This window comes from Lampetra fluviatilis, chromosome 4 (genome assembly GCF_964198595.1).
Source record: "Lampetra fluviatilis chromosome 4, kcLamFluv1.1, whole genome shotgun sequence".
In the NCBI taxonomy this organism is placed as follows: Eukaryota; Metazoa; Chordata; class Hyperoartia; order Petromyzontiformes; family Petromyzontidae; genus Lampetra; species Lampetra fluviatilis.
The window spans coordinates 2,714,642-2,729,128 of NC_136278.1; the positions used below are offsets into that span (position 1 = coordinate 2,714,642).

At 53.3% G+C, this 14,487-nt stretch overlaps 1 protein-coding gene across 13 annotated transcripts in view; it reads right to left on the reverse strand.

Annotated features, from left to right (window-relative positions):
- Window positions 1–14,487, reverse strand: part of LOC144931478 (LIM domain-binding protein 2-like) — a 163,606-nt gene that overhangs the window by 104,915 nt on the left and 44,204 nt on the right. For 11 of the 13 annotated variants that reach the window (XM_078855340.1, XM_078855329.1, XM_078855330.1 and 8 more), the window contains exon 3: window positions 4,178–4,253. In XM_078855340.1, the coding sequence (XP_078711466.1) occupies window positions 4,178–4,253 (76 nt within the window). Of the gene's footprint in view, window positions 1–4,177; window positions 4,739–14,487 lie in introns of those variants that run through there. The other 2 variants (XM_078855339.1, XM_078855338.1) reach the window with 1 other exon arrangement.

The window sequence follows — 14,487 nt, forward strand, 5'->3', positions numbered from 1 at the left end:
ACAGAACCAGCCAGCAAACAGCGGGAAGCTCAAGAGGGTGGCAGGGGGGGGTGGTGGAGGGTTTGTGGGTGAGAGTAGGGGCAGGGGGATGGGATGAGAAAGAAGCTTGGGTTTGGGGAAGCAATGAGGGTGCACGGGGTGGAGGGGTCGGTGGAATGGAGGGTGGTGGCGGCAGTGGCGAGTGTTACACAAGCGCAGGAAATCGGCTCGGCACGTGGCCCCATCGTCACTGGACGTGGCCTGCACAATTCAATGATCGGGTGCTGGCCTTTAAATCAAACCAACATCTAAATACAAGGGTCCCCCCCCACTAACCACGTGTGATATTATTACTATGCTGACGTGCATGATGACGGTAATAATTATGTACATTGACGAACCGCGGATTAGGGACAGGTGTCATGTCAGAGCCACTACGAGTGCATGAAGTAGCCATGGTTATCGACCAATAAACAGGAGCGGGGGGGGGGCGCAACCGTCTAAAATGCAGCGTGGGTCCAAAGGGCATCAACGTGTGGTAATTTTACAAGATATCTGAAGGGCGAAAAATGTGAAAGTAAAACATTGATGCCGTCAGTCAACACTAAAAGAAACGGAACTCGGAAGCAAAGATGAAATCGTGCTGGTAGGAGTGTCACCAAGGAGTGAGAACAGTTTCGTGTGGGAAGGGAAACGCAGTGAGTTAGGACGGCCTGGGCAAGATTGATAGAGATGCCGTCGTGGAACAGAAACGAAGAGATGGAGATTAAGACGGCCCGGGGGGACGACGGTGGCAGGAGCAAAATTGTGATTTCAAGGCCTCGCACAACCGCGGCTCGTCCAAGGCACAGAGGAGAGCGCACAAAGCGACCGAAACGGAATTTCGCCGCTCGACAAAAGTTCAGAGCGTGGCCGAGCGACCGAGCGACCGAGCTCACACACTGCGGCCCAGCTTTGTCGCGACCGCCGCTGCGTACAAAAATCACGCAAAGGGGACGTCGGAGGAGCAGACGGGACAAGAGAGACAAAGGGGGTGCCTTTGCGTGGGGGAGTAGGGGGGTGGGTGTGGTGGTGGTGGAGGACGAGGACAAAGGAACCGGAGGCCATGGGGGCCGGAGTGAGCAAAGGGCCCTAGCGACGGGGTCACACGCGACACGGGGCGACGTTCGCCTTGGCACTTAGCGGCGGAGGTCACGCGCTTGCGTGCGTCGGGGGGGTCAAACGCGACACGTAGGAGGAGGGCGCCGAAGTCCGCACGCTGTGAGCGAACAATTAATTAACATACGCAATGATTTGCTTGTAAGACCTCTGTATGGATTTAAGTTAATGTTGATTTAATAGCGCAGAGTAAATTTGCGCGGATCGGGCTTTAAAGGCGTGTGCCACCGGTGCGGTGACTTGTTAAAGCAAAGTCGCGAATACGAGGAAATATAATCACACACACACGCGTGTATCCTTAGCCGTATTACCGCCTAACCTCCACTTAATCGGAACCTTAATTGTAGCTAAACATTGCCATCGTCAAAATCCGAAGGAGGAAAACAACCCCAACAATTGCTTAAATGTGCTGCACTTAAATTAAAAAAGGTTCTCATAAGCAGCACAGCTTTTGCTATTTTTCATAGGCTAAGTTAACTGCATTTTCGTAGCATACTAAGGTTACGCCAGATGCGTTAACCCTGTCAACTCTAACTTCTGATGCTCACGGTTACGCAGAAGAGCTGAAGAAGGGGGGGGGGGACACACGGGCTGAGCCAGTGCTGACCTTTGCATGAGCGGTGCATGAACATTTCAGACGAAAGCAACAACTTGCACCCAGTCCACACTTTCCAGTCGTTAAATATTCGCCAAATTGAGCTGTCTCGCCGCATTTTCGACTTATTCCGACTATTTTTTTGGTTCCGACTCGTCATTGCCACGTCGTCCAAACATCACACACGTGATGTACGAATACATCTATTCTTCTAGAATGCACGGTGGGGTTTTAAAATATATATATTAATGACATTTCTTGCTAAAATCCTCTACTGCCGATCGAGTTTGTATTTTGTGCACATTGTATATACACGATAGTTGTCGTCTCTGTGCCGAGGTGTACATAACAAGGCAAGATCGCTCGTTTAGCCTCATACATGGCCGGCACACTGCACCAAGGGGGTGGGGTGGTGTGTGGCGACCACCACACAAGCCACCTTTGTCTCCCCAATTCCAATGTTTACACACTGCACCAAGTGCTCATTTAAGGCTGAGCTGATCTGGGGGGGATGGGAAGGGGAGGCATAAGATTGAGAGATTCATAAACCACCCGCCACTGATGCTGTTCACGTTCCAGAATCAAACTAATGTCACCTGGGATCACGAACCACATTGCCACCATCACATCCCCAACACACAGACACACACGTGCGTCCGTAAGCAAGGACAATGTCATTGTACATCGTGGCCCCGCGATGATGGGAAACGTTGCGCCCGAGCCAAAAACACCGAAACAAAAACACGAAGGCGGTGGGGATACGGCACGGCGGAGCCACAGGGTAATCGAGGGAGCCCAACGCCAGGTTGGGTCTCAACACGGCAATTAACACAATTAGCGACACAATTAAAAAACAAAGACGGGGGGTGGTGTGTGTGTGGGACGAACGCTGTCATTATTATGATTACTACAGGTGATACACATCTCGGAAAGGGCCTTTGTTAATTACACGATGCCAACAACAACATAGCCGGCATTAACTTAGACGAAAAGGCACACACAACAACAACAAGAACAACAACAAACAAACACAAAGCAGCTCCACGAGGCTGGCAAGGGGGTGGTCACCGAGACGAATGTGTGACGCAAAAGCTGTAAACACAACAGAGTCAAGGGGGAGCTAGGGAAGGGAGAAAGATGCGTGCGTTAGAGAAGCGATGGGAGTGGGTTGTGGAGGAGGAGGAGAGGAAGAAGATGCAAGAGAGTGGAGAGCGAAGAGAGAGGTCGAGTGATAGGAGAGAGACACACAGAGTGTGTGGATGGGAGTGTGGATGGGGGGTGGGAGGGATGGAGGTTTGGAGAAAGAATGAGTTGGTGGTGTTGGTGGTGGTGGGGGAGGAGGAAGGAAAATGGAGAAGAGAGTGAAGCGGAGAGAAAAATAAGAGTCAGGCATGTGGAAACAACTGCCACGAGCAAGGCTTGGCACAAAAGACGAGAAGAAACCCGGGCGAAAGGGAGGGAGGAGGAGGCTGGTGGTGGTGGTGTTGGGGGTGGTGGTGTTGGTGGGGGTGGTGGTGGGGGTGGTGGTGGTGGTGTTGGTGGTGATGTTGGTGGTGGTGTGGGTGGTGGTGTGGGTGGTGGTGTGGGTGGTGGGGGTGGTGGTGGGGGTGGTGGTGTTGGTGGTGTTGGGGGTGGTGATGTTGGGGGTGGTGTTGGTGGTGTTGGTGGTGGTGGTGTTGGTGGTTGGGGGATCGAGCAGTCCACGGGTACAAGGCACGATGGCTGTGACTGCATGGTGTATGTGTATATGTGTGTGTATATATGTGTGTGTTTAATTCGTAGTTTCGTGGTAATGAATTGAAGGTGGCGAATGGCGGTTGTTGTTATATATGTGTGTGTATGTGTGTGTATATATGTGTGTATATATCTGTGTGTGTGTGGGTTTTGTAACATATACACAGTACAGTGCACGCACGCATTTAAACCCCGAGCAGGCGAGAGTGAGAGATAGGAGGAGGAGGGGTGGAAGGGGTGGCAACACACGCACCAAAAAAACTAAAACTTGCATGTACACGAACATGTGGAAACACAACTGCCAGGAGCAGTTGTTTCACACAACACACACAACATAGACACACACAAACAACACACACAAAGACACACACATAGACAGACAGACAACACACACAAGACACACACATAGACAGACAGACAACACACACAACACATACACAACAAAGACACACACACACAACACAGACAGACACATTAACCAAGCGCACACACACAACACAGACAGACACATTAACCAAGCGCACACACAACACACACAACAAGACACACACAACACACAGACACAAGACACAGACAGACACACAACACACAGACACAACACACACACACAACACACACAACAAGACACAAACACAACACAGACATTAACCACAAGACACACACACAGAGAGAGGACACCCAACCCCCCCCCCCCCAGCAGCCGCCACTCACCTCTGTGCGCGCCTGCAAGCGTTTGTTCAGCTCGTAGATGCGGTAGTCCGGCTGTGTCACGTACGGCGTGTGCCTCCTGTAAAAGGGGCCGAAGGGAGAGGAATAGAAGGGGTCGTGAGGAGGAGGCGGCCCGTGTGGGGGTGGCGGCGGTGGCGGCGGCGGTGGGTGAGGGGGTTGAGGGGCGCTGGCCATGGCGGTGGTCGGGACGACGATCACCGCCGCGTCGTCCCCACGATGATTCTGTTGCCCCGGGAGGTTGGGGGGGTTGGGGGGAGGCTGCCTGCTCTGTCCTCCCCCTTCTTCTTCCTCCTCCTGCTGCTACTCCTTCCTCGCTGGCTGTCTCCGTGTCCCGGCTGCACTGGCACGGTGTGTGTGTGTGCCGAGCCGGGGCGGGTTGTTGTTGTTGGTTGTTGTTGGTGGTGGTGCTAGCTAGTCCCGAACAACAACACTACACACGTGTAGTGGTGGTAGTGGTGGTGGTAGTCGGCTCCATGCACCCCGGCGTTGTTGGGGGAAGGGGAGGGAAGGGGGGAGGAGGAGGAGGGAGGAGGGATTGTGAAGCCACTGCTAGAGACGCTAAGTACAGGAGGAGGAGGGGGGGGGGATGCCAGGGTGGAGGGGTTGGGGGAGGTGGATAGGTAAGAAGGGGGGGGGGATAGGTAAGAAGGGGGGGGATAGGTAAGGGGGGGTGGATAGGTAAGGGGGGGGGATAGGTAAGGGGGGGATAGGTAAGGGGGGGTGGATAGGTAAGGGGGGGGGATAGGTAAGGGGGGGGATAGGTAAGGGGGGGTGGATAGGTAAGAAGGGGGGGGGGAGCAGCAGACCGGGGTTGAAACTGGGAGCAAGCTGGGGAGATGTAGAGAGAGAGACGGAACGAGAGACGGGGAGGAGGAGGAAGAGGAGGAGGAGGAGGGAAGATGTCGAGGAGCAGGGCTGGCAGGGCAGCTAATGCCACCGACTCGACTGCCGTGCACAGGCCAGGGACGGAGGCTGCCCTGGCTGCTGCCCTGTGGCCTGCCGCAACTGCTGCCCGCAAGCTGCCCGCCCGTCCACCGCCACACTCATTCTGCAGGCTCGCACGGCCAGCGCTTTGCTTTTATTTTATTCTTTTCCCCTCCTCCTCTCTCCTCCCTCCTCCCTGGCAGGACCCCTCTGGAGCCAGGGAAACTGGGCTCGTTAGCATAAGGGCTGTCCTTGCTCGTGCCTGCGTCAAATTTCCACAACCTCGCTTTTCTGCTGCTTTCTTCGTGTTATTGTTTTATTCCTCTTCCACATTTCGTCTGTCAGCGCGGCGGCTTGTCAAAATCGCTGCATTGTCATCATCTCGGTGGGACCCACCACCACCCCTCTCACCTTGTTTCAAATAAGAGACATCAATCGCTAGATCTAAATTCCGCACTCTCTCATTGTTGCGTTTGAAAATGAGAATATGTCCTGCCGCACACGTGAAACGAACCTTGACATCAGCTATGTTGTTGAGTTTTATTTTAAGGGAGTTGTTGTTATTTTTTTGCATCTAATTATGTGTTTCCAGCGTCGTCCATCGTACACACTCTGTAGCGTCTCACCCGACTTTGGGTAATGGAATTGACCGATTGATTTATTGATTTTAAAATAAGGAACTGTTCTCGTTTTTAGCAGGGAAAACTTTTTCTAAGATCGTTGTTGTTTCCTCCAAAATTATAAACTTCAACAATAAACATAAAAATGCAATCACTATTTTGATGAACAAAAAACATCAGATGCACAAAAATAAAATGGTGTTTACTTTAATGCAAATGTTAGACATGCAAAAGTAAGACTTTAAATACGACTCATAAATTAAACCATGGTGAAATATACTACACACATATACATAAAAAAGCACAAATATCACAAAGACCCCCGTATAGCCTACGCATTGTTTTGCTGGGGCAAGTGCTGTTAGCGAGCACCTATGAATGCCGGCATGGCACACGAGGGGACGGTGTGGTCAGTGCCAGGCACAGCCGCCTTTGTCTCCCGAGTGCTGATGTTTGCACACCGCACCAGGTACAGAGGATGTACAGTACTCATTTAAGGTTGTCGGCACACACACCGCCACAAGCACGCACGCACAGGACACATCTCGATATTATTGGCAAGCTTCGGTGGAATTTTATAGAGACAGAAACAGGATTTCAGCACATTGTGTACAACATCCTTCCTCCCCCTACCAGAGGATTTCCTCCACTCATCACTCCCAACCCCAGAAAGCTCGCCCTCCTCCCATGCAGCCTCGGCTCATGCTACTGTTTATCGATTATAATACTAAAGGATTAAATGTACATTCTCCCGGCCAGAAATCTGCCCTTCCATCTGCTGGCCTGGAGGATTAGAAGGACCCTCCTCCTCCTACTGCTCTCCCCGGATCTCCCCAGCTGGGCTATACCCTGCACACTCCCCAACACTGCGGTTCCACGCAGACTCTGTCCGCTCCCTCGCTCGTTCGTCGGGAGCCCCCCTAGAGGAGCCCCTTTCATTTGGGAGTTTGGGTCACATGGGCGCAGCAAAGGTCACGACCTCGTGTTTACAAGCCCGAGATTTGGGGAGGGGTTGGTATGAGGGATGGGGGGGCGGAGAGGGGGGTGCGAGAGGCGAGTGGACGCCGGCTTTAGATCAGGAAAGACGCAGGGATGGTGAAACTGCGAAGACCATGTGGAGCTATATTTCAAATGTGTACGGATCAAGGGTTATTGGTGGTGCTATTGGGTTTACATCAGTGAGAGACCGGTGGTGCTGTAAGTATTCGTATTGATAAAGGGTTGGTGGAGTTTTCAGATCAGTATTGATGAAGGGTTTGTGGAGTTGAGAGATTTGTATCGATAAAGGGTTGGTGGAGCTGTGAGGTGAGCATTGATGAAGTGTAGCTTTGAGGTCAGTATTGACGGAAGATCGGTGTAGACGTTAGCATTGAAGAAGGGTTGGTGGGAGCTGCGAGGTTTCGTATCGACGAAGGGCTGGCGTGGCTGTGTAGTGCTCACAGTGATGAAGGGTCGCGTGGGATTGGTAGGTGCGTGGGGCGTTGGTGTGTAAACTGAAGGAGGGGTATTTTCTTGCGAGAGGGGTGATGGTGACAATAGAATTCCGCTCTGTGCCAGCCGTACAGGCCGAGCTAGTTATGCCTGTCTGACCAGATAGGACCAGGATATGGCTCTTCCTGTCTTAGGGGAATTAGAGGGTGGAGGAGGCATGGGGTTTGAGCTGGGAGGTGGGGGTGGGAGGTGTGATGGTGGTGGTGGTGGGGGGTTGAGAGTGTGATGGGGGAGAGGGTTCTGCTGTTTAACCCCCTTGTGCATCAACCCCGCAATAAACAAGACAAACATGGGTTCTAAACTACCCCCAAGCCCCTACCCCTGACTTAACAAGCCGTATAAATATAGTTTTTCTCTGGACTCTACTTCATCCCAACAAAGAGACACAAATCAGTGGGCTAATACGGGCTCTGGATCCAACCCGATGTAGTAAGTGGCTGATATATTCAGCTGAGTCACGCAGAAAACTGATTTGATACTGTGTCATGTAACGATGCATCGATTAATATCGATTCTTACGCTCGTGACACATGCATCAAATTGTGTAAGAATGGATTAGTTACGTTTTTTTAAAACAAAAGCTAATTATATACCGATGTTACGTTTAGGCCAACGGTGCGGACAAAACCTGTACGAACAAGTCAGAAAACAGCTATGCAAACGAGATGGTGAAACAATACAAAGAAAACATACTGTATTTCTTGAATCGTATCGCAACCCCCGAAATCGTGACAATTCATTGAAATGCTGTGGAGTTGTGAATCCTATGATGCAACACCCAAACAAAGCAGCAGTTTTGTGCACTAAAGTTGACTTTCCAACAAGCCTCCGTTAACACCAGCAACTGTTACGTTTTAATCTCCAGATTGAAAAAAAAGTTGGAGTTTTCAAAAAAATCAAAGAGTTCAGTGCAAAAAAGCCTTGAAAACATATTTCGAAATACGTCACGATTAGTTTTGTCATCATAGCACGTGCTGAGCATCCAACAGGCGATCCGATATCCGCCCCCCCCCTCCCACCACTGCGCAAAGGGTTAAGTTGATCAAAAAAAAATCCGAGCGCGAGAGAAAGCCTCGCTTTGGCGGCAGCACAGATCATCATCACATCCAATTAAAACCTGCACTCGAAATGTCACCCAGATCCCCGCACAACCCAATTCCCCGCGCACGCGAATGGGGCCCCACGGTGAGAGCGCTCGGCACGGGAGCCGCGTGTCGTCGTCGCTGCCACCATCGCCGCATCTCGCCTCGTGCACCATCGGCAAAGCGAATCGCGTACGGCGCTCGGCACAGCGAGCCTCAGGCCCCATCCTTCCCTTCGGCCGACGCAGATGTAGAGCCCACTTACAACAGCCAACGCCCCAGCGGCTATCTCCCATTCTCCCCTCTCTCCCTCCCTCCCCCTCTCTCTCTCCCATCCCTCTCTCGCTCGCTCATTCCCTCCCCATCGTCCCGTGCTACCCTGCCTTGCCTTCCCTGCCTGCCTCTCTTCATCCTTCCCCTAAATTCCCTCCCCTCCCTCCATCCTTCCCCTCTATTCCCTCCCCTCCCCTCCCTCCCAAACACAGGGCTCAACACTGTCACGAATATTTAACAAGCCCCAGAGGGCCAACCCGGCCAGTCCTCGCCGGGCCCGCTGAGAAACGGTGACAGATTTTTTTGTGTGTCCGCGGCGGCGCTGGAGGTTGGCGGTGGTGGTGGTGGTGGCGGTGGAAGGGAGCGGGCGGGCGGGCGGGTGAGGGATGGGGCGAGAGCGCGAGGCGGTGGGGAGCCAGGGGATTGATTAACGCAGAGGCGCGCGGGGGCATGGAGCAGCCGAAGGATTGGGGGGAGAGGCGGGGGGTGGGGAGTCAGGGGGTGGGGAGTCAGGGGGTGGGGAGTCAGGGGGTGGGGAGTCAGGGGGTGGGGAGTCAGGGGGTGGGGAGTCAGGGGGTGGGGAGTCAGGGGGTGGGGAGTCAGGGGGTGGGGAGTCAGGGGGTGGGGAGTCAGGGGGTGGGGGGAGGAGGTTTGGGATGAGTCAGGGGGTGGGGGCGGTGTAGAGTGGGGGGGGGGGGAGTCGGGGTGGGGGGCGGTGTAGAGTGGGGGGGTGGGAGTCGGGGTGGTGGCGGCGTAGAGTGGGGGGTGAGTTGGGGGGGAGTGGGGGGGGAGTCGGGGTGGTGGCGGCGTAGAGTGGGAGGGGGGAGTCGGGGTGGGGGGCGGTGTAGAGTGGGGGGGGTGGGAGTCGGGGTGGTGGCGGCGTAGAGTGGGGGGGGAGTGGGGGGGGAGTGGGGGGGGAGTCGGGGTGGGGGGCGGTGTAGAGTGGGGGGGGAGTCAGGGGGTGGGGGAGTCAGGGGGTGGGGGACGGGGGGGGGAGGTTAGAGTGAGTCAGGGGGTGGGGGGGGGTAAGGGGGGGGGCTGATGGCTAAGAGGGAGGCGCGCCACACGAACACACCCATCACAGGTGTCCCACTCCCCAATTGTCCGCCCGATTTGGCAAAAAAACAACAAGAAAATGTTCGCTTGCTCGAATGCTCCTCATACCGCATAAATACTCTTTATCTGCAAACGAATTACCCGCAAACACCTATTATCCGCGATGTATTACTTCGTATAAGTGCGGTAAAATGGTGGATAATAGCATCCGCGACAGGATACAAATAGTCCTCCCACATTGTATTTTATAGGCCCAAAACAATCTAACATGCATGATGCAAGCAGTACACACATACACATGTGTGAATGGTAATTAACGTTTCTGCCACTGCAAGGATTGTGTCCATGAGTTGATATAAAATATCTAAATTGTATCTTCTGATAGAAACAAAGCTCACGTTATAGGCTGCCTTTTCTCCACACAACGGCCAGCTGGCCTTAATGTTTAGATTTTATTTTCCTCCAAATGAGCCAAAAAACATTAGTTATGTTCTACATATATGTGCGCCAGCACAAAAAGCTAAATACGGATCTCTATGTGCGACATATCATATAAATATATAAACACGTGATAAATATTATTGTATACGCTGTGAACAATTGCACAATGATGACCATAATCCACTTAACTCCACATGCACAGGGCCCAGCATCCTAACGGTCTGCCAGTCACGTTATCTTTCTGGCCACTTAAATTCCCTCTTACACAGCTAAGGTTTAATTTTTAAAGACACGACTGCAATTGGAGCTAAAGCACGGTATATACAATTACAATTCGGCCATAACGTGCTGGCGTGAAACATTTAAAAAAAAAAATGTTGTTAGTCATCTGACGGGACTGTTTTTGCCGATAGAAGTCGGTTTATTTATAGCAATATTCATGAGCACAAAAAGAGGGTGGGTGGGTGGGAAAGCTGCTATCGCTGTCGGGATGACATCGAGCTAAGGTGCAGGTGCGCGGGAGGCATTGCCAGCGAACGTCGACGGGAGACGACACCTCCAGGGAAGGGGGCACGGGCGTGCAGTTCGGGATGGGATATCCGCGACGGGCGAATCGCTGCCAAACCCCAGCCGGATCGCGACAGCCCAAACACCACATGGCTTGCAGGTGAAAGTGCCTCTCGCCGCTGTACCAAGCGACGTCCACACCGCAGCCGCACATCACCGGCAGCCAGTCCTGGGCTCACGGCGAGCGATAAGGAGGACCCCGGCAGTTGCCAAGGGGATGAAGGAGGAGGAGGAGGAGGGGGGGGGATGAAGAACACAATAACTTGTTTGTTTATTTGATTATTTCTCGGGCTTATATTTAGCCGGGGCGCTCCGCCTCGGCGTCTCGCTAACAATGAGGTCCTTGGCAAGAAGCCTCGGGACGCATGTCGCTACAGATAGCGCAGATGGCGCGCGTTTAAAAAGAGTGCTCGGAATTAGCGCGCGATCACACGAGGACAACGTCTTGCTTCGCCGCGACACGTCGGCAGTTACTTAAGCGTCAGGATTTTCATGAACTCCTCGAGTCTTGAGCAAACGGCGCAAATTCGCGAATGTGAGAATGGGAGGCTGTAACCACACTTAACATCTGCACATACCACTACCGACCCTCCCAGCGATTCGATGAATTGTCACGAGTCACTGGCGTGATCGATGAAAGATTCACTCTTTATCCCAAAAGCGTGAATGTAGCAGCCGCTACCCGCGTCGGGGTCACGCGCAAATCAGGGCATTAAAAATATCCGAAAAAAAAACACACGTGGGTTCTGACACGCGCTCAAGAATCGTCATTAATCGACGGATCGATTTTTCGTCACACCTTTGGATTTTTATCACTCTGGATGTAAAAGGTAATAATAAAAAAAAACAGGGGAGCATTTAAGAGGGCACGGCGAGGTGAGAGCAAGGGGGGGTGTACATCACCAGGCTTATCGAGGTCTGCAAGTGTCGACGAATGAGCTGTGTGACTGGAGGAAATGCAAATGAGCTCCTGCCAACATGTTCACACTCTGCACGCAGGGAAAAAAAATTACTTAGAGCGGCCCAGGTCGGGGGAAGTGTGGCTGCGCCTTGCGTACATGCCGCCCGCGATCGCACGCGCTGGGCGATTGGCGAGCGAGCGTGCGCACGCACGCATGTGCTCATGATGATAGGGATGTGTTTAAAGATTTAAGAGCGGTTCGCGGTGTTTTATATCACGGCGCTTTTTATGCACCGACTATTTACAACCGCAGACAATATAAAACAAAATACGATATCGATTACAGGCAGCTACTCTTTAATAACACACAGTTGTGTGAAAGGAGTGTCACGCATCAAGTCTTATGCATTCCAAACCCATGCTCTCCCCGTCACCCCCTGATCTCTTCCCTGTCGGCTTACTCGCACGACCAAACCCGCTCCATCTGCGACACAAGAACAGCAGCAGACATTTGGATAATTAAGCCTCGGTCCAAGCAAAATTAACATTTGGTGAGACGCAAGGCGATTCCGCAATCCACAACACCGTGCGCAATCGAAGCAATCAAAATCACAATGAGGGGATTGGCGGGGGAGACTTTGATCCGCCGTCTGCAATCGCCAGCTTAATTACCGCGCTAGAATCTTGTCTATAGTTCTCGTGCTCCCCAGGTGAGGCGCCGTTAACCGTACCGTCGCACGCGAATATTCAAGTTTCTGAGCGAAGACATCGTGCAGAGACGACAAAACTACGGGATAAATGCCGCTGAGCAATGTTTCTTGGTCGTGCCGTACAGCTTCCCTGATGCGTTTCCAGGTTGTACGTGTGTCGTTTGGCACGACGTCCGACGTTTCGGCGCAGGCGCCGGGAGCTTCTTCCGGGAACTGAATCCGCTTGCCGAAGACGCGAAGTGAAATGTCTGGCGCCATCAGCAGACGCAGCGAAAACGTCGGACATCGCGCCAAACAGCACGCGGTACAACCCGAAAACACATCGGAAAAACGATGGCAACCGTGCAAACCGCGGTGGAACAGTCTTTCGGTCCACGCCACACAGACGGCGCGCGTGTCCACCACAACCAGGGGCAACGAGAGCGCGTGGCACGGGGCTCGAAAGACGCCCGTTAATCAGCACAGCACGTGTCCCTACAAGAGCGCTTTAGAATGCCTCCGTCTTCTCGTTTTGATGAGAGTCGATATCGGGCTCCGAATCTTGTCTCCCGAATGTTTTATGGCCGTTTTGTAAACAAAGCCGTGGGTTTGTGTGTTGAAAAAAAAAACCATTCGCGTAAAAGGCTCTGCCAAAACCGCAGCGGCTTCTGCTTCCTTTTTGGCTCCGCTGGGTTTGATGTCCCGGGCATTAGCATACGGGGGCAAGAGACGAGTGTGCGCGTGCGTTCAGGCGAGGGGAGAGTGCGTTCAATTCCCGCGTCTTGTGATTCGGAGCCAAATATTGAGTCCTTCCCAGCAACTCTGTTATGGAGTGGCCTCAACGCACGCGCAAAGCCCAGAGGTGCCCGGGGCTCGACGTGCTGCGGGTACCGTGCCAGAGTGCGTCACCGTCTTCCGGGGGAGATGTTGTACCTGGCCCGGCCCTGTTCGCTCACCGCAATGGCGAAGCACTCTCAATCTACGCGGAGAGCATTGCTTCTCCTGCTATATGGCCGTAATTAACCCTTACGTTCCCTGGTACACGGCTAATTCCAGCAGCAGATGAAGGGAGATTTCGAATACCATACGCTCCAGCTGAATTTAATCCCAAACAGATCATCGGGAAAGAAGGCAAAAGGCCACTGCACGTCTCGTGAGTTCACTCTCATTGCCTCGCCAAGAGCCGCTCTACAGCACACCCAGGTGAGAACAACAACAACAACAAAGGTTTTCCCTTTCAACCAAATTCTATGTTTCCCTTTCTCAGGATTGGCTCGGCATAGGGAGCCTTCGTCCAGCTCTTCCACGAGCCGCGACACGCAGGGTCGACACGTGCCCCCCCCCCCCTGGCCCCTCCCCCTCCTGCCGCCCACGCGCCACCCCTCCGTCTGCTGAGCAGCACAAGAGGGCTTTGGCGCGACACGAGCCAGTTGGGACAGAAGCCCGGGCGCGCCCGCCAGCCGTAAACAAAGCCACTCCTGTGACGCCCCCCCCCCACCGCCACCGCCATCGCCACCACCGCGTATGTTGAACTTCTATCGCACCGTACGTAGCCAACCGTGCTAATCGGAGGTACCGCCACCACCATCACCGGCAACAACATTCAGTTGCACGGGTCGATCGCCAACGTGGGCTCCCCAATGTGCAAGGTCACCACGGCCGAGAAAACGCACACACACAAGCGCTTGCAGGGAGTACGATGTGCGTGGCTCTGCACGGGCACGAACGTGGTGGTGCCCCCGTGCTCAATGTTCACGTCTTTTTACGCGACGACACGACTGTTGGTGCCGCTGTTCGTGCCGTACGCGATTACCGCGGTACATTACCTACGAGCGTACCGAACCTACGGGCGCAGCGTAAACTGGTTTTCCAAAGTAATGCGCCTATTTAATTATTTCTCGGGCTCATATTTGGACAAAAGTTCAGTGACCCCTGCGCGCAATCAACCACGATTCCTCCGGACACCATCGCCGCAGGTTAGACTATCCGTAATTCAGTGGATCGACGGAATAGCGAGGACTTAAAAGAGACAAATCCTAGGTGTACAGGAAGCGATTGCCATGACCAGAGAAAGTATGAAGTGGGTGAAGTCCGTGCAGCCTCGTCGTCATCCGCCGTGGGACGACTGACGGAAGAGAAGACAGAGAGAAGTTGAGGGGAGGGGGGGAAACGGCGTCACGGTGGCGTACGACCGACGATGCCGCTAACGGCTCGTCCAGACTGCCACAGGCCCAAGGCCAGATCACCG